General features: G+C 40.0%; 1 protein-coding gene across 1 annotated transcript in view; it reads right to left on the reverse strand.

Annotated features, from left to right (window-relative positions):
• LOC130273602 (collagen alpha-6(VI) chain-like) overlaps positions 1 to 21,411 on the reverse strand; it is a 160,814-nt gene that overhangs the window by 129,125 nt on the left and 10,278 nt on the right. The window contains exons 6-10 of the mRNA XM_056520681.1: positions 20,516 to 21,073; positions 18,748 to 19,323; positions 16,726 to 17,301; positions 11,478 to 11,827; positions 4,423 to 4,501 (exon numbers count right to left, since the gene is read on the reverse strand). Of these exons, the coding sequence (XP_056376656.1) occupies positions 4,423 to 4,501; positions 11,478 to 11,827; positions 16,726 to 17,301; positions 18,748 to 19,323; positions 20,516 to 21,073 (2,139 nt within the window). The remainder of the gene's footprint in view (positions 1 to 4,422; positions 4,502 to 11,477; positions 11,828 to 16,725; positions 17,302 to 18,747; positions 19,324 to 20,515; positions 21,074 to 21,411) is intronic.

A 21,411-nucleotide genomic window follows, 5' to 3' on the forward strand; every position in this document is an offset into this window, starting at 1 on the left:
ATGTTTTACTAAAATAGACCTTTGTAGAAAATGTTTTATATCAAACTAATTAAATTCAGATAAATTAAAATGGTATTCCAGGCAAAAACATTTTATCCCCTATCCAAAGGATAGGGGATAAGATATCTGATCGTGGGGGCCCGCTGCTGAGACTCCCATAGACATGAATGGAGGGGGGTGGCGTGATGTCACGTCCCCAGTCCCGGAAATCCGGAGGTTTCCGAAACTGGAGATTCAGCACCCGCATAGAATGCGGGTGCTGCAGGGAGATCACGGGGATCTCAGCAGGTGGCCCCCCACGATCAGACATTTTATCCCCTATCCTTTGGATAGGGGATAAAATGTTTTTGCCCGGAATACCCCTTTAATATAACACTACATTTCTATCTAATATAATTATGTTGAAAAGTGTGCTTTAAATTATTGTTGTTTTTGTAATTAAATGGGCACTGTCATGAAAACAAATTTTTGCTATTGCACTCCTTATGGTAAATAAAAAATCTTTCTAATGTACTTTGTTTGTTTCTATGTTTTTTTTTTTTTTGTGTTTAAAAAAGCTGCCACTGGGTGTCTCCCTTCTTGTCCAGAGCATTACCCCTATCTCTTGCACAGACACTGGACTCCTGCTGGCCTGGCAGAAGTCTAAAATCAGGAAATAACAAGAAGAAAGCAAGAAAGCCCCAAAAGAGTCACTTTGATGAAAAAGTAAAAACAAATTTTATTGGTATGCACTAAAATTAGATACACACATAAAGAGGAAGACAATGCATCACAAAACACGGCACCACCGGATACCCTGCAGGAAAGATGGTAGTATGGGGGTATTGCACATAAATCCGTAATCAAACAGTACATATAAATACAGGCACCATTCTGAGTAATAGTAACATGTATACAAACAGTATAAAAAGGTGCAAAAGTGAAAGTCAATAAGGTGCTGTATATTGAGGTGTACAACCTATACACCAGATTTAAAGTATATAATAATAAAGGTTATACTATGCAAGATACCCACAACAAATATAGAAATCGCTGGAGAACTGCAGGGACCAGGGTGCCGCCACTCCAATGCACGTTTCGGCACGCTGACCGCACCCCGGTCCCTGCAGTTCTCCAGCGATTTCTATATTTGTTGTGGGTATTTTGCATAGTATAACCATTATTATTATATACTTTAAATCTGGTGTATAGGTTGTACACCTCAATATACAGCACCTTATTGACTTGCACTTTTGCACCTTTTTAGACTGTTTGTATACATGTTACTATTACTCAGAATGGTGCCTGTATTTATATGTACTGTTTGATTACGGATTTATGTGCAATACCCCCATACTACCATCTTTCCTGCAGGGTATCCGGTGGTGCCGTGTTTTGTGATGCATTGTCTTCCTCTTTATGTGTGTATCTAATTTTAGTGTATACCAATAAAATTTGTTTTTACTTTTTCATCAAAGTGACTCTTTTTGGGGCTTTCTTGCTTTCTTCTTGTTATGTTCAGTTTTGAGTCACATTTACTGGTTCAATACTTCTAGGGAGGGTGTTACAGTGGTACCCTATTGATTATTGTTATCACACACCTATCTTTCTCCCTTATCTTTTGGTCTGTTTTTTTCTTGCTTTATTAAAATCAGGAAATGCAGTCTGGAGTACTGAGGAGGGTGGGTGCAGCCTAAGCCAATCATAGTTCATCTCACACTAAACTGCTCTGGGCTGTGTGTAGCAGAGTAAAGGGGGAAGTTCTTCCCTGTATGGCTTCAGATGATGTCACACCTGCTGGGGTATGCCCCTTCCCAGACAGTGAATCTGACTGAGACTGAGCAGAAAATACATAGAAATATCAAGGTATTCTTATGTACAATGCCATTTCATTGGGTCCTTATGTATTGTATTCATGCGATCTTAACTGGATTTATTGTACATCCTTCTTTATTTATTTTATTTCCCTTTTTTTTGTATGTTATAAATTTAAAAATTCTCCTAAATAAACAATTATATAAAAAGAAATATCAAGGTAGAAAACTAAAAGATAATAAAAATAAAGGCAGGGGGTGGTTTATCATGATGGGGGCAGTGAACTGTGAGGATTATAAAATTTAACAAGATCATGACAGGTACTATTTAAGGATGGTCTCTCTTCTTCTGTACCAGTCTGTAGTTCATACAGTTTATTATATATATATATTTTGTCATATGTATTAAAAACCATGTCTCCTCAAATGGTTTTTCTCATTAGTTCTATGACATTATTAAGGAATACCCCCTCTTGTGACCCTTGAAGTTGACAACAACTGCTCCTCAGTAATACCTCAGATAATTGGAAGCATAACGCGCAATTTCTATGTGCTAAAAGTGAGCAGCTTATTTATAGAGCATCTGTTACTAAGACCCAGCACGGGTCTCAGCTATCTAGGGATAATACATGAGATGCCATCCTTGGGTCTCCACTTTTTTCTTTCTCACATATTAAATTTACTTTTGCACAGAGTTGCAAAGTTACAGTTTCTAAGTAGGTGTATTGACACCACAACGTGCACAGTTTCTTGGTAGGATGTATGTACATTTAGTTCCCTTATATGGAGCAGATATATTAACTAAGAGTCTCTAATGTGCTTCTCACAGTTTTGGGTAGAGTGCAAATCATAACCCTTACATATCAACATGCCTTCAGTGTATACAAAGACATAATGCAATTGCAGTTATGCATATACATATTACAATACTAAGACATACAAAGGTTAACTCCCCAGCCACTTAACAACCTTACCTTCTATCTGCGGTGTCATGCTGAAAAAATGTAATTAAACCCTTAAGGACCAAGCCCATTTTCACCTTAAGGACCAGGTCAATTTTAGTTTTGCATTTTCCTTTTTTCCTCCTCGCCTTCTAAAATCCATGACTCCTTTATATTTCCATCTACAAACCCATATAAGGGCTTGTTTTTTGCAAGACCAATTTTACTTTGTAATGAAACCTCTCATTTTACCATTAAATGTACGGCAAACCCCCCCCAAAAAATTTTTAGGGAGGAAATTTTAATGAAAAACTAAATTTTGTAGGGTTTTGTTTTCACACTGTACACTTTACGGTAAAAATTAAATGTGTTCTTTATTCTGTGGGTCAATACGATTAAAATGATACCCATAGCTAGATACTTTTATATTTTTGTACCGCTTACAAAAAAATCTAAAACTTTTTGTACAAAATCAGTAATCTAAAATTGCCCTATTTTGACCATCTATAACTTTTTGCGCCGTCATATGTACTTTTTATTGATACCACATTTGCATATATATAAAACTCTTAGATCATTTTTTATTAATTTTTTTTTCATAAAATGTGACAAAAAAAGCTGCATTTTTGGAGATCATTAATATTTTATTTTGATAGTTCGTACATTTACATATGCGGCGATACCAAATATGTTTATAAAAAAAATTACGCTTTTTGGGGGTAAAATGGGAAAAACTGACAATTTTCATTTTTATTGGGGGAGGAGATTTTTCACTTTTTTTTAACTTTTTATTTTTACATTATCAAGTTTTTTTACACTTTTTATGTCCCCATAGAGGACTATCTATAGCAATCCTTTGATTGCTAATACTGTTCAGTGCTATGTATAGGACATAGCACTGCTCAGTATTATCGATGATCTTCTGCTCTGGTCTGCTCAATCTCAGACCAGAGCAGGAGACCGTGGGAGACGGCCGGAGCCAGATGAGGGGACCTCCGGCCGCCATTGCTTGATGATCGGATCGCTGCGGCAGTGCTGCGGGGATCCGATCATCCATTCAAAGTACCTTACTGCCGTAATACTCTGTATTGATCACGGCATCTGAGGGGTTTATGGTGGACAACCTCGCGATCACGGATGTCGGCCATTACCGGCGGGTCCCCAGCTGCTGCTAGCAGCTGAAACCTGCCGTGTATGATACGAGCACCGTTCCCGATGCTCACGGTCATACACAGGACGTAAATGTACATCATGGTGCGCGAAGTACCGCCAAACCAGGACGTACATTTACGTCCGTGGTCGTTAAGGGGTTAAAAACATAATAAAAGGAGTAATTTTTTCTTTGTTTTCATCATTATTTGTTTATATTTGTATGCTGCACACACTTTCCACTTTACTCAGTACTCTGTATACTTATGAGATGAAAGGGACCACTTTTTTGCGCAAATTTGGATAGTCGGCTCAAAAATGATTTCAATGTCCTGGTCAAATATGAAACATTAAAGTGGTATTATGTGAAATGTTGTTCATGTGACATTGCAGCCAATCACTGGGCCCTGCAGTCTCTTATTGACCCCAGAGCCCAGTGATTGGCTGCAGAATCACCTGAACAGTGTATATATTATCACTGCAGCATTTCTGTTGGCAGACACTATAGAAGTACTATATTGAAAGTTACTTTTACAAACCTTTTCTACGGAGAGATTCCGATGTCACCTTAAGTGTCTCAACAGTATCATCCAAGCCGTCAGAGAAAATGATAATAACCTATAAATAAATATATTAATATTACATTGGGAATCACTCACAGTATTTTGATCAGTACTTTTAGCCAAAACCAAGAATGTGACTGACAGAGAAAAACTATAATACTAAAATGTTTGCACACAAAAGCAAAAAAGTGTAAGCCATAATTGCATTGCAGAGAATGACACTAAACTGTCAGAATGGGAATAGTAGAATAGTACTGTAAATTTGGGTCACTGTGTGTGCACCTATCCTCAGGGTATAGCAACACATGGAGTAAATGAGATTCTGGTGCTGATGTGCTGCTGTTAATTATTTTATAATAATTGTTATTATTAATTTATTTATTATAATGTATTCAACATTTTCAGTTGCAGATTTTGCTGCAAATCCACAGTATGGCTAAGTTTCCACTTGTTTTTTTCTGGCAGTTTTTGGAATACAGCCACTGCAGTTTTTGAGCCAAAGCCAAAAAATGTATTCAAAAGGAATAGGAAAAATATAAGAAGGACTTACACTTCTCCTCCCTTATGGATCCACTTCTGACTTTGGCTCAAAAACTGCAGTGGCAGATATCCAAAAACTGCCAGAGAAAGTATAAACTTAGCCTATTTCCACAGATTTATTTTGATATTTACCTTCATCAATGGGGAAAATCCACAATAAATCAGCAGTGTATCTGAGACTAAGGCTGTGTTCACACCTAGTGGCTAATTAGCTGTGATTGCAACAAATTACCATAAGTATTTTTGCCACAAACTACCTATAAAGTAGTAAAAATTATGTTGTAAAAATCCCAGTAAAACATCACTTTAGCTGCAACTTTGATCATTTGTAGAGATGAGCGAATCTAAGCAGACGAACCCGAATTCGTTACGAATTTCATGAAATATTTGATTCGCAAAAAAAGGGGAATATCGCCGCGATTCTATTGCGCAAATTGCTTCATTAAACTCCATTTACTGCGGTCCAGGCTCCAGGGCATCTAAAATGGCAGATCCACATGTCAGTACATGGGGCAAGGAACACTGGCAAGGCGGGAAGGCCAGGCGGGAAGGGAAGAAGGCGGAATGACCCTGAATCACATGCAGGATGAAGCCTATCACCAGCCAGTCACCCCTGTGATGTCACAGCCCTATATATATTCAGCAGCCATTTTGCGGTTCGACATATCATTCATTACACTGCATACAGATAGGATGGACATCGCTGTGTGTGTTACAAAGAAAAGCTCATTCCAGCAGCGTTTCACATCCTAGTCACATCAGCATTCTGGTGGACAGAGAGCAGTGTTTTTTTCTCACTGGAAAGGATTTTTACTGCAGCCATAAACCTCCCAGTTACTTTCTTCAGCATTGTATTACAGAGAGGGGCAGATAGCTGTGTGTTGCCTCATACATTTCAACAAACTGTCTCAACTTCATAAACTTTAGCAGAGGAGGCAGGAATAATTTTTCTGTTCAATTCTTTGTCTTTGTTCCACAACAAATCATCTGCTGGTTATACTAGTCTGTAGACGGTATAATACACAGCAGTTCATTCCTGATAGTCTTTAGTACACAGCTTTTTGTGTTCTGCTGGTGTTGTGCAAAAATATGTTTTTTAAGCGTACTGTACCACATTTTTCTGCCCTCATAAGTGCATACCACATACCTTCATCTAAGTAGTGTACTATTTTGTACCTGTTAATCTGTCAAGGACCTAGATACTGTGAAAGTACACACCTGCTGCTGTTCTAGACAAATACTGTTTGTGAAGTGTATTGTACTCCTTTCATATACGCACTAAGTATGTCAGGCAGAGAAGTGCCAGGATGTGCACAAAGGAGTGGCAGAGGGCAAAATTCATCAGGCAGAGGTCGGAGCAGACTAGGGGCGAGTGGCAGCAGGAGGCCTGAGCTCCCGGTATCAGCTAGCGGCCGTGTCTCGACCAGCAACCCATCTGCCGTCATCGATTGGTTAACACGGTCATCCACTTCATCACAAGTAACATCTGATAGGGGGTATCAGATTTCACTTGTGATGAAGTGGATGACCGTGTCAACAGTCGGTGGGTTCCTTAGACACAACCCTCAGATGGCATGGCCCCGGAGCAGTCCCTGTCCTCCCGTTGCCTCTGTCCTATGCTGTTCTTTCCCCTTCAGAAGTATTTTATGCTGTGGGTTCATTATTCACTGAGGAAGATCTAATAGAGGATAGTCAGCAGCTACTGCCCAGCCAACAAGTGGAGGAGACATCCGCCACTTCCTCCGCTAGACGGACAAGTAGTGATGAGGAGAGTGACCTGGATGGCAGTGTTGCCAGGGTTCAGGGTCCTGAAGCAGACACTGTTGAGGAACCTGAGGAGGACATCAGTGACGTGCAGACACTTGTTGATGATGATGAAGCCGATCGCAATTATGAGCCGGGTGCAGAAGGGGCTTCATCATCATCAGGAGAAGAGAGTTGCAGGTTGCCCGTGAGGCAGCAGCTGAGCCAGCAGTTTGCGCCCACTTATCCAACGGCGCAGAATCTGAATGTGCTCCTGTCCAAGTTGCTGGTGCTGCTGCTGTGCTCCCCCGCCTAATCCCCCCCCCCCCCCCTTGTCGGCGATCATTGTGACCGGCGAATGCCGACTTTTCCGGCCTGATCAGGTCTCTGGTGACCCGAACACCTGGAAAATAGGGATGATCGGAGCTGTCAGAGACAGCCCCGATCATCCTAAAGGATCCTAAAGTTCAGATCCCCTGGTCTGCCTGTCCCTGGAAGTCTGGGCAGAGCGGGGAAAGATGGCGGCGACAGCAGCGGAGGCCATTGATGCGAGGGGGGGTGGCAGTTACCTAAGATCACGCGGAGACCTGCGGCAGAAAGGAGGCGGCAGCATCAGAGGCAGCAGTGAAGACCACTGTTAAGTGATCTTCACTGCTGCTTCTAAGAGTCCAGGCATGCTAGGAGTTGTAGTTCTGTAACATCTGGCCCTTCAGATGTTGCCGAACTACACCTCCCAGCATGCCTGGGCAGTCTGGGCATGCTTGGAGTTGAAGTTTTGCAACAACTGGAGGGCTACAGTTTGGGCACCACTACACAGTTGTTGCATAACTACAACTCCTAACATGCCCTTCAGCTGTCTGGGCATGCTGGGAATTGTAGTTTTGCAACAGCTGAAGGAACATGAGTTGGGAAACACTGAGTTAAAGGGTACCTCTCATCAAAAAAACTTTTGATATATTATAGATTAATGTATGCAGAATAACTTTACAATTGCATGTTATTAAAAAATATGCTTCTTTCTATTTAATTTTCCACTTTGAAGAAATGACCACTAGGGGTCTCCCTACCAGTCCTGGCAGCAAGCATTTCAGACTCATGCTGGAGTCCTAAACACTACGGGCTGCCAGTCTGCTTTGTTCACAAAGGAGAACACTCAGAGCTGCCAGCCTGCTTTGTTCACAGCCTGTCTGGCTGTGAACAAAGCAGGCTGGCAGCTCTGAGTGTTTAGGACTCCAGCATGAGTCAGAAATGCTTGCTGACAGGACTGATCGGGAAAAATACAATAGAAAGAAGCATATTTTTCATTAACATGCTATTGGAAAGTTATTCAACATTCATTAATCTAAAATATATCAAAAGTTTATTTGATGAGAGGTACCCTTTAAGTAACAAACTCTCATTGTTTTTCAGCAAGTGTGCCTCCAGCTGTTGCATAACTACAACCCCCAGCATGCACAGACAGCCAAAGGGCATGCAGGAAGTTGTAGTAGTATGCCTCCAGCTGTTGCATAACTACAAGTCCCAGCATGCCCTTCAGTTGTCACTGCATGCTGAGAGTTGTAGTTTTATGCAACAGCTGAAGGCACACTGGTTGCGAAACACTGAGAGTTTGTTACCTAACTCAGTGTTTCGCAACCAGTGTGCCTCCAGCTGTTGCAATCTACGACTCCCAGCATGCACTAATAGACTGTACATGCTGGAAGTTGTAGGTTTGCAACAACAGGAGGCACACTGGTTGTGATACACTGAGGTAAGTAACTAACTCTCAGTGTTTTGCAACCAGTGTGCCTCCAACTGTTGCATAACTACAACCCCCAGCATGCACGGATAGCCAAAGGGCATGCTGTAAGTTGTAGTTTTGCAACAGCTGGAGGTTTGTCCCCCCCCCCCCCCCCCCCAGCAGCTCCAGCTCCCAGTGGGAAACTAGCTGTGAACCCCCCGCCTGTGTTAATGTACCCTAAAAAACACTTCACTACACCTACACAAAATAAAAAGTAAAACACTACATATACACATACCCTACACAGTTACCTATCTAACGTCTGGTACGGCACTGTTTCCAAAATGGAGCCTCCAGCTGTTACACAAAACAACAACTCCTAGTATTGCCGGACAGCCATTGACTGTCCAGGCATGCTGGGAGTTTTGCAAAATCTGGAGGCATCTTGTTTGGGAAACACTGCCGTTGGGTAATATTGGTATTGGAGGCAAATGTAATTCTTGCATCCAGGTCCATCCCTATGCAAATCCCTAATTTTGGCCTCAAATGTGCATGGCGCTCTCTCACTTCGGATCCCTGTCGTATTTCAAGGCAACAGTTTAGGGCCACATATGTTGTATTTCAGTACCTCTGAGAAATTGCCTAACAAATTTTGGTGGGCTTTTTCTCCTTTTACCCATTATGAAAATGTAAAAGTTGGGGTCTACTCCAGCATGTTATTGTAAAAGAAATACATTTTTTACACCAGCATGCTGGAAAAAATGGTACAGATATACCCCATATGTAGATGTAAAATGCTCTGCAGGGGCACATCAAGGCTTAGGAGTGAGAGCGCACTATGTACATTTGAGGTGATTTGCACAAGAGTGGCTGATCGTTACAGCAGTTCTGACATAAACGCAAAAAAAAAAAAAAAACTCACAGGTGTTTGAAGAATTTTCATTAAAGTTGGACGTGAAAAGGAAAAAAAATATTTTTTCACTAAAATGCTGTTTTTACCCCAAATTTTTCATTTTCACAAGGGTTAATAGGAAAAAAGCCCCCCCAAATATGTAACGCCATTTCTTCTGAGTATATAAATACCCCATATGCCAAGGTAAAGTGCTCTGCTGGCGCACTACAGGGCTCACAAGAGAAAGAGTGCCATTGGGCTTTTGGAGAGAAAATGTGTCTGGAATAGAAGGCCATGTGTGTTCACAAAGCACCCATGGTGCCAGAACAGTGGACCCCCCCCCCCATGTGACCCCATTTTGGAAACTACACCCCTCATGTAATGTAATAAGGGGTACAGTAAGCATTTACGCCCCACAGGAACAGTGGTCCATGAAAATGAAAAATGCACCCCTTATTACATTCCGTGAGGGGTGTAGTTTCCTAAATAGGGTAACATGTGGGGGGTCCAATGTTCTGGTAGCATGGGGACTTTGTAAATGCACATGGTCTACGACTTCCATTCCAAACAAATTTTCTCTCCAAAAGCCCAATGGCGCTCCCTCTCTTTTGAGCATTGTAGGTCGCCCACAGAGCACTTTACATCCACATACGTGGTATTTCCATACTCAGGAGAAAAAGCCCCCCAAAATGTTAACCCCATTTCTTCTATTACCCCTTGTAAAAATGAAAAATGTGGGGAAAAAGCAGCATTTGTCAAACACCTGTGGGGTGTAAAGGCTCACGATACCCCTTGTTATGTTCCTTGTGGCACGATATGGCCTTCCTAAATGTGACATGCCCCCCAAAAACAATTTCAGCAAAATTTGCTTTCAAAAAGCCAAAGTGGCTCCTTCTCTTCTGAGCATTGTAGTTCACTCACAAAGCACTTTGCATGGGGTATATCCACTTGTTCTCTTATTACCTCTTGGGGAAAAAACTGCACTTTAGTGAAAAAAAAATGTTTTATTTCCACATCCGATTTTACAGAAAAGTCGTCAAACACCTGTGGGGTGTTAAGGCTCACTGTACCCCTTGTTACATGCCATGAAGGGAGTAGTTTCCAAAATAGTATGCCATGTTTTTGTTTTTTTTGTTTTTTTTCTTTTGCTGTTCTGGCACCATATGGGCTTCCTAAATGTGACATGCCCCCCAAAAACCATTTCAGCAAAATTCACTCTCCAAAATCCCATTGTCGCTCCTTCCCTTCTAAGCCCTCTAGTGCACCCACGGAGCACTTTACGTTCACATATGAGGTATTTCCCTACTCGAGAGAAATTGGGTTACACATTTTGGGGGATTTTTCTCCTTTTACCCCTTGTAAAAAATTCAAAAACTGGGTCTACAAGAACATGCGAATGTAAAAAATTGAGATTTTGAATTTTCTCCTTCACTTTGCTGTTATTCCTGTGAAACAGCTGAAGGGTTAACACACTTTCTGAATGTCATTTTGAATACTTTGGGGGGTGCAGTTTTTATAATGGGGTCATTTGTGGGGTATTTTTAATATGAAGGCCCCTCAAGTCCACTTCAAAACTGAACTGGTCCCTGAAAAATTCCGATTTAGAAAATTTTGTGAAAATCTGAAAAATTGCTGCTAAACTTTGAAGTCCTCTGATGTCTTCCAGAAATAAAAACATGTCAATTTTATGATGCAAACATAAAGTAGACATATTGTATATGTGAATCAATATATAATTTATTTGGTATGTCTATTTTTCTTACAAGCAGAGAGCTTCAAAGTTAGAAAGTAAAAAAAAAAATGGAATTTTTCACCAAGAAATGATGCAAGTATCAATGAAAATTTAGCACTAACATAAATTAGAATATGTCACATAAAAACAATCTCGGAATCATATTCTTAAGTAAAAGCATCCCAGAGTTATTAATGCTTAAATTGACAGTGGTCAGATGTGCAAAAAAATGCTCTGGTCCTTAAATTGAAAATGGAATTGGTCCTTAAGGGGTTAAACCTCATCAACTTCTCTGCTGCTGTAAATACTGCAGATTTTCTGCATAAAATACACCAGAAGTTACCCTTCCCATGTGTGTCTCACAAGCAAGGACTAAGTTTGATGAGATTAGTTTTGGCGCTCACCTTTGCTTTCTGTGTAGAGGAAGTCTTAAATTTTGTCCAAAGTGTTTCAAGGAACCTAAAATTTAAAAATGTATCCACAGCTGACTGTGCGTCAATAAATTTCCGTAGGATGTCTTCATTGTAGTTTTCAAAGTCAGAATCAAAATAAAATGAGCCATCTAGACCTGGAACAGCAAAGCTAAAGCTAACATTTATCTGCGATCCAGAGACACAGCTGAGGTTGCTCAAAGTCGAAACACGTTTCATCAGTTCAGGGAGGTAGTAATACAGTTTCTGCTGTAGCTGAGAGGCAGTAGATGGTCTAGATCTTCTGGAATAGTCAACAGCTACTGTAATATCAATGCTGCAATCTATGGTAGAAAACAAAAGATATTATGGTCAATACAGTTTTTCAGGCAATCTTTCGTTACGAACATGTATTCAAAATATCCCCCAAGCATGCACTGATCTGATATCGGGCACAAAAAAAATGCAAGGGAACAATGAGCAGTTCAGTTGCAGCGGCAACTATATGGTACCCAGTGAGCATTGTGCAAGTGTCCTATAATAAAGGACTTGTGGACAGTACTGGGTGCGGTATAGTTGCATTAGCGACGGTACAACCAAACCAACCCTAGCATGCACTTGCATCTCTATAAAACCCAATCTTATAAACATAATAGAAAGATACTTAAACAGAAGTATTATTGTAAATTCCATTATTTTATGCAGCCATACTAGAGCCACATTTCATTATTCATGTTATGTTACAACTGTAGCACCTGTAGCACGGACCCACAAGGACTGGACTCAGTTCTACTGACCTGAGCTCAGAACATTTATAGTCCCTGTGGACAGTATAACTGTCTTTTAGTAGACTACTTGGAGTGTGGGTCTGTCTCTGGCAGGAGTAATACCAGGGAAGTAGCTACAGGAGTCATAGAGGTCACAGCTAGGACCAGGCCCAAAGCCAATGGCCTTTCTGACTACACTAGCTCTGAAGGCCTTAGCTGTTATTTCACTATATTTCCCCTAAAACAGTGATGCAGCTGAAAATTACATTTTACTGGGGGAAGGTTGTACTGGAATACTAAAGCCCAACTGTTTTAACTTACCTGGGTTAGACAACCATGCCACTGGCCATCCTAGAGCAAGGCTACAGAAGGGGAGATTTAGACACACACCTTCTCCTTGGTGTGCCTTCGTCTGGTAAATTCCGAAGCTTAGAATCTGTGCAGACAATCCTCCTGCTGCCTTACCTTTACTGTCTTTACATAAGAAGCTAGAAGATGCTAGGATCACACTGCATTTAACACAGCTATCTGTTTCCATCCCTCCGAGAAAGTAATGCCAATGTATATTGTGACACACTGCAGCAGGCCCAAAGTATGGCCTAATTGTAGTCATCAAGTGACTACGTTCGAGACACTTCCCGCAGATATTGGCCTGAACCTAGCATACTATGTTGAGCCACTAAAATAAATGGGTTTGCAGTGTGCCACAGTACGTCAGCACACTTTTTTTGGTGGGATGCCAACAAATAGACGTAAGGTACTATTTGAACACAATGTGAACCTAGCCTAAGTAAGCTACTTGCTACTACTACAGTCTGCACAGTTCATATAAAACATGACTATATAGAGTATATTAAAGAGGTGGTCCAGCTGTTAAATGACTCTGACTGCTGAATATGTTAAAACAACAAAAGGGCCAAAAAGTTGAGTACCATTTAAACCCTCAGTTGCCAGTGCCTCCATGGCCAACCACAGTTTATTATGGACCAATTCTATAGTTCATCAGTAATATCATATTTGCCGGCATTACTAATGCAGCTAGAGATTGGCAGCAGTCATCTACCAGTATGCTAGGATATCACTGTTGCAATATAAACTGTCTGGCAAAGGAACCACAGCAGCATTAGCACTGGGGCGGCACAGTGAACATTGACTGTTTTGTTATTTTAATACATATGCTGCTGTCAGTTTTTAACTCCAATAATCCTTACTATAATATATTTTTACTTAATATAAATATGAATCTAACAGAGACCTTGAGAAAAAAATTGTAGCATGCTGCTCTACATGCTGTACTATGGCTTTAGAGACAATACAGACGTACAGTGCACTTCTATAGACACTTCATGTGATGTCTAACCAAAACCATTTCCCATTTTTACATATATCACTGTCTTTGCACTGAGTCCATCTATTTTTATTCTGATTCCTTTATTATAATGGTTTTTTATATAAAAATAGTTTCTTATTTTTAAATGTTAGGCATATTATTATATTATTATAGCAGTATAATGGTGAGATAACTGGATATCTGCCAGTGGTTAGAAGGCTAAACAAAGAAATTATTTATTTAGAAAATGGCAATATAAATAGTGAAATAGCTTTTTGCATTTCACTGATAAAAAAAAAGCGCAGGTTTAAAAAAAAATAACTTCAAAGCAGAAATCTTTGAATCTACATCACTTACTTTGTCTAGTCTTACTTTGTAAACATCGCTTACTGTGTATATTAATCCCTTGTTATCCTTTACCCTTGACAAATTTATGTACCGTAAATACTCGAGTATAAGCCGACCCGAATATAAGCCGAGGCCCCTAATTTCACCCCAAAAACCTAGGAAAAGTTATTGACTCGACTATAAGCCTGGGGTGGGAAATACATCATCCCCCCATGTCATCATCCCCCTCATCATCATCCACTGTCATTAACACCCCCGTCATCATCCACCGTCATTAACACCCCCGTCATCATGACCCTGTCATTTTCACCCCTGTCATCATTCCCCCCCCCCCCTTCATCATCATCACCTGTCAATCCCTTAATCAGTTCAACCTGCGGACCTCCAGATGTTGCAAAACTACAACTCCCAGCATGATAGGCTGTTCGGGCATTCTGGGAGTTGTAGTTTTGCAACATCTGGAGGTCAGCAGGTTGAAGACCACTGATTAAGGGATTGACAGGCGGAGAGTTCACTCGAGTATAAGCCAAGGGGGGCGTCTTCAGCACAAAAAATCGTGCTAAAAAACTCGGCTTGTACTAGAGTATATACGGTAATACAAACTAACAGAATACAAACTAACATATTGCACGGTCCTTTAAGCACAGGTTTTATCTGTCATATGATTGCTACAGGATCCGGCAATCTTGAATATGAATAAAACAACAACATGAGCTGAAATGTATGTTAGTTACCTACAATCTATTGAGCATGTAGTTCAAAGTATTACTCCGAATTCTGTAGGAAGAGCAATGGTACTTTGGCTCCATCTAGCTTTGGAATGATGCAAGTATAAATACAATGGCTTACAATATTAATAAAACATAATACATTTACAGATACAACTTTTATGTTTACAGATATCATTACTGATGGTCTGTACCTTGAGTAAGGCCCATAAGGGGCAGAAACTTGATGGTGTATTATGGGGCATTTCCTGTGCCACGTATGCAAGTAATGTTTGCAATATAAATGAGGATTTTTTGCTGCAGAATTATCTCAGCACCTGTGTCCCAGGGCTGGGCTGGGACTAAAAAGCAGCCAGAACATTGACCCCACCAGCCCACATACTACATCACCTCTCCCCCTTGCAGAAAAATTGTGATGCGTAATGCATTGCAGCAAATTTTGCAATCATTGATCACACCTTTCCCTACTCTCACATCATCTGTACAAGAAGGAAAATAAGTCGAACATATAACCACATGGTCAGAGTCAGCGTACCCTCACTTTTCAGTTGGGGATAGCTGTATACAAGTACTAGTATAACTAATATTAACCCCATACAATGCCCATAAAGTGGTATGTATATTAGCTCTATACCAGGTCTGCAGACCATATAAGTGATTGCAGTTACTTCTGTTGGCTCAAAGTTGATGTATTCTTTAATTAAATCACATGTGATGTTTTTGATTGGAGTTGTTCCCTTTTCCTGCCTTCTCCATTCATCCCAAGCCCTTATGACAACTTCTCCCAGCCACAACTCATTTCAGCAAAATCTGCCAGACAAACACCTTGGCCTCTTTGTGTTTCCAGCATTCTACCTATCTATTCCCTACCAACACAAAATACAATCTATTGTGCCCCAAGCAGTAATTATTCCCTATTATGTAGGCCCACCCCTTAATATGGCCCCATTGCACCAACATCCCACCCATTAAGTTGGTAGATCCCTCAAATTAGATTGGCCCTGATTATTGTAAACAGGTAGACCATTGATATTAGGAATTGAAGTAGACTCCCATCTTTGTGGTAGGTATACTGACAATTTTAGGTAAAGTGAGATTGAGCCCAAGCAGTAGGTATTTTGGCAGAGCTTCCCTTTTAGGTAAGAAACCTTCATATTTAGTTAGTAAGTAGTTCCTCATAATGGGAAAGTAGGTTTCCATTATTAAGTAGGTAGGTAGGCTGTCTCACCCCTCCATATTAGAAAGGTAGGTAGGCTGAACCCCCATTCCGCTTTAGATAGGCTGACCCCCTCCCCCCATATAACATAGGTAGATAGGCTAATCCCCTCCATATTAGATAGGTAGATAGGCTGATCCCGCCCTCTATATTAGATAGGTAGATATGGTAATCCTTACCGCTCTTCATAGTAGATAAGTATATAAGCTGACTCCTCCCTCTTCCATGTCATATGGATAGATAGGCTGATTCCTCCTCTCCATGTGAGATAGGTAGATATGCTAATCCCCCTCTATATTAGATAGTTAGATAGGTAGAAATGTTGACCCTCCCCCATTTGAATTTATATTTTATATGCTTTATACTGTATATTGATTGTTTCCTACATACAGGACTGTAGTTTTAATATTGTAATAAAAAAAAAACATCCCAAGAGGTGGTTTGCAACTGGTTACGTATATATCCTAGGTATAATAACAATAGTAACTAGTTCACCTTATTCTCTTTAAAAGGATCATACAGGATTAAATTAAAAAAAACATACAGCATTCTCCTTCAGGTTGTGTGTGTTATTACAACTCAGCTCCATCAAGTTTAATGGAAATGAGCTGCAACATCACATATAACCTGAGGACAAGGATGGTACTAATTTGGGAAGAAAGCTGCAATGTTTTTCTAATCCTGGACAACCCTTTTATTATTGATCCAGAAAACCACATAAGGCAGAAGGCAATGTTTCTCATCGTAGAAAAACGAAAGCCTTCTCAACTTTATATATGGCAAACCTTGGGTGACCGACCCATCTCCATGTTGGATTTCTCACTTTGTTACAATATTTTTTTTAATCACTTACCTAGTTGTGGTTCATCCTTTGGTTCACACACTTGATTTACAATTTGTCCTCGAATTGAATCCAGCACTTCGTATGTTTCCACCAAAAACACATTCTGTGGTGTACCTGCAATCTGAGCAAGCTCAAAATTACTTTTGATGCCAATTCCAACAGAGAAGATTGTGACTCCATTGCTTCTGAGCTCAGCAGCCTCTTCATACACTTCATCGTGAGACTCCCCATCTGTCATGACTATTAAATATTGAGGGACATTTTGGTTCTTCCGGCTTCCATTGGCAGGATCGAAAAACTGACTGGCAAATTTCAGAGCTTTTCCAGTATAGGTGTTCTGTTGTAGCTGGACTATGTTATCTATGTTTAGTTTCATGGATGAGCTGGAGAAGTGTTCATTCAGGAAGAATTCCTTCTGAGGGTCATCACTGTACTGGGCCACTCCAATACGAACCCTGTTCTGTGCAATTGTAAAACTGTCCACTATATTTTTCATGAAGGATTTTGAGATTTCAAAGTCACTAGGTGTTATGCTTGCTGATCCATCAATGAGGAACACAATATCGATCTGTTCATAGGAACAGCCTAAAAAAATAACCAATACATTATTATGTTACCTAAAATAATTCATCTCATATATATATTGCAGTTCTTTTATTCTTTTATTCATGTAAAAACTTTTGATCGATTGAGCCTCAGTACTATGACCCCAACCGATCAGGAGAACAAGCTTCTCTAGGTGGCCCGAAAGACATATAATGGGGCCGCAGGACTAGGATCCCTACGAGCCATGATGTGAAGTGCACTACCATAGTCGAGTCTGCAGTCAGCAGGAGATATCATCATATTTGTCTCTGTCAGATGGAGAAGAAGAGATATCTACAAGGAGAACATCTATAATCACAGAAGAGTCACTTGTGAGATGTAATAATACTGCATTCTGTGACTGCTTCTGATCAGATCAGATCCACTCTAACATGACCATAATACAAGGGCGTTTTAGGGTCTGATTTATTTTAATGGTTTGTGATCAGTAACTAATGACTGTGTATTCTGTATCATAAATCAGATCCTAGAAACTGAGAAACTCATCCCCACTGGAAAGTTTTGGAAAAGACTGTCCTGTGATGGATTTTCAATCAGTTTTTGGTCAGTTTTGTTGTTTTGTGAACTATGCCTTGACACTGAATGCAGCTGAACCTTTGTACCCCTGCAGTCCATCACATTTTAGTGAAGAATGTTTTAACTAACACGCTTCTTGTTTTCTAGATATGTTAACACCCCAGCACTACTACTACATGTTCATGTACTGCCGCAGATAAAATATTGGACCAATGTCATTGACAGAGGAACATGCTCTGAGATAATATTCCCTGTGATATAACAAATCATGTAAAAGGAATTATTATTTTTTTAATACTTCACAGGGCTTAAGTCCTGCAAGTACCCATGGGAATCTATACCTCCCAACCATCTCAGGACCTTCCCCTCATGTCCTGCATGTAACTGTAAACACGTCCTAATTATGCGCTTACAGTTAGATGTGGTGCTTTGTTGTAAGTTTGACACAGTGAAAAACCATTGGCCTATCGCCATGTCAATCATTGTTGTGTCTGGCGACAGCATCATGCTGGGTGTCTCTTTCTCTGCGTGGATGAGGGTGTAGTTAGGGGGGGCATAGGTGAAGGATTGGTCATAGGATGTAGCTGAAATCTTGGTTGACTTCCCACACGTTTTTTTCCAAGACCTGTCCCCTGAGTAAACTACTCGCAAAGCTATGAAACATTGTATATATCACACAAAAAAAACAGCCATACATTATCATTTAGGCATACATTATATGAATGAGGCTTAGTGTCCACCATGAATTTGCAACACTCCAAAAAATTCAGTCTTTAAAGCAGGAGACCTTATTTAACCATATTTTTGACATTTCAGTCCACATTCATGGATTCCTTTTAATGCTGTGTATAGATTTACATTACAAAATGATTGCCATGGTTTTAAACCTATGCAGAAATAATTACTTACCTTTTTGGGACTGATCACAAACCACCTGAGTTATATTTCCATGTAATCCTTCCAGTGAACTATAATCCTCCACAAGGAACCATCTATCTGGTTGACCAGAAATCTTTTCAAGCTCCTCCTTTTTGGCAGAACCAACTCCAACAGCAAAAATAATGATTCCCTTGTTCCTCAAAGTTTGGGGTACGGTGTCTAACTTGGGTTTATCAGGACCACTGGTTGCCCCATCAGTGATGAGAATAATAATATCACTTACATTTGGACGACCTCCATAAGCTGGATCAAATCTACCTTGAGTGTACTCCAAAGCAGTAGCAGTATAGGTCAGTCCCTTTGTTCGTTTAATTTCATAAATAGCTTTCCGTACATCAGATTTAGTTGAGTATGTATTCAAAGAGAATTGTTCTTCTGGTGTAGTACTATATGTCACAACACCAAGCCGCACATAATCCTTTCCAATCATAGAGTCATTTACCACAGCCTCCATAAACCTTTGCATGATTTTAAACTGAGATACGGTGATGCTGATAGAGGCGTCTACCAAGAAAATGATGTCAGCAATCTCTGCCTTTTTACAAGCTGAAATGAAGAATATACACATTTAGAGTAAAGGTAACAATGATATACAGATACTTAACATTGGGCCATTATTATTACATTGGACAATTGTTGTACTAATGGGCCAATATTGCCTGTGTAATAGACCCAGCAAAAAACGAACAAGCAAACACTTAATTGGCTGACTGCATCATTTTTTTTAGGTATAAGATCATCATTTGCTGGCCGTAAATCTCTACATGTAAACAGGTGATGTGTGGCCGACAATAATGTAAGTGATGGGCTGCACAAATTATCCAGTGACCTGTCCGCACAAAAATTGAGCCATGTAAAGGTCCCTAAATGCGTATTCCGTGCAAAATGGGCTTGGAATTTGTGCAGAATTGTGTGCAATCAACACACAGATTCAGGCCAGAATTCAACAGACATAGACTTCAATAGGACTGTGAGGCGTAATTGACTTGCAAAGAAAAATGAACTTGTTTCCACTGCTAAAATTTCACAACGGATAATCTGCCGTGTAAACGGGACAGCAGAAATCCTATTCACGCAATGTTAACTTCATGTAGCAACATTTCCCAGCTGAATATTTTTGATGGATTCTGCACGGCAATTCCACCATGTGGATGGAGCTTAAGAGCTTAAGGCAATGTTCCCATTACCTTTACACCCAGGGTACACATCAGCATCTGTCAAAAAAGGTTGCCGATGTAAATCTCAGTGTACTGACAGGAGGCCCATTGAGTTTATTAGACTGACTATAGTCAAATAGTGACTACGTTCAGTCCATTTTCTGAAAGTATATGTTCATCTTGTCAGACTGAAAAGACTTTTCTGCTGCACTTTTGAGTCTTGCAAGAAGAATGTATACATTTAGAAAATTCCCGGAATGTAATCATTATTGAATATGTTTAGTGCATTCATGTCAATGGGCCCACTGTCAGCATGCTGTGGTATATACTGGCAACCTTTTATGACAGGTGGACAACATATATTCCAAGTGCATGTGAATAACATGATGGGAATAAAGGTTGACACAAATTCTACCATGTTTAAATTTGTAATGGATGATAAATAATACAACTAAGTTTCTATTCAAACAGGCTGAAATTTTCTTCTCATTTATAGACATAACAAATGATCAGATTTAGTTGCTGCAGATCTTGAACACCTTTTTCAGTATGAAAATCAAAATAAATAAAATAAAACTTACACTCTTTAGGGTTACAGATTTCAAAGATGATGATCTTGTTTAAGAATGCAAGTGCATCAAAACTGTCTTCAAAGTAAACTCGATCTTGCTGTCCAGCAATCTCCAGAAGCTGTGAATTGTTAGCACTTAGGACCCCTATAGCATAAATATCAACACCATACTTCCTAAGAGTGGCAGCTGGTTGTGCGACTTCATCTTGTGACTCTCCATCTGTGATTATTATAAGATACTGTCTTATGTTTGGTCTTCCTCCCTTGGCAGCACTGAAATATGGTAATGCATCTTGTAAGGCGGCTCCAGTCATTGTTCCTTGTTGCATCTGCTGGATACCAGAAATGGCGGCCTGTAGATCATCCTTCTGTTTATATCTATTAAGTTGAAACTCCTCCTTGGTTTCTGAGCTAAACTGAATTAAACCAATTTGGACTTTGTCGGAACCGATATCGGCCTGTCTTACAAATGAATCCATGAATTCTTTAGTTTTTTTAAAATCACCAGGTTCAATACTGGCAGAACTATCGATCAAAAATAGAATGTCGGCCTTCATGTCTTTGCATGCTGTAAAAAATAAGGAAGAATGCTGAAACTCTTAATAAAAAAAAAATCCACTACTATGTACATTATTTACAGATATTATAAATAGCAATATATAGATATTATATATAGACTAGTGCCATGTAAGAAGACACCAGTATGAGCATGGTGGTCCAGTTACAGAGTTTGAAATGAGGTTTAAAGGAGATTCAAAGGAAATACCATGAAGAATTCTTTATGTATCCATTGTGTTCAGGCTGAAAAACATAAAATAACATACTGTAGCTCACCTTCCGTTACTTCTCCAATGTGCTGATATGAGTCTTCTGTCTTCGACACGTCACACTGTGATCAGCTTATCG

The sequence above is a fragment of the Hyla sarda genome, chromosome 5, assembly GCF_029499605.1.
Source record: "Hyla sarda isolate aHylSar1 chromosome 5, aHylSar1.hap1, whole genome shotgun sequence".
Taxonomy (NCBI): Eukaryota; Metazoa; Chordata; class Amphibia; order Anura; family Hylidae; genus Hyla; species Hyla sarda.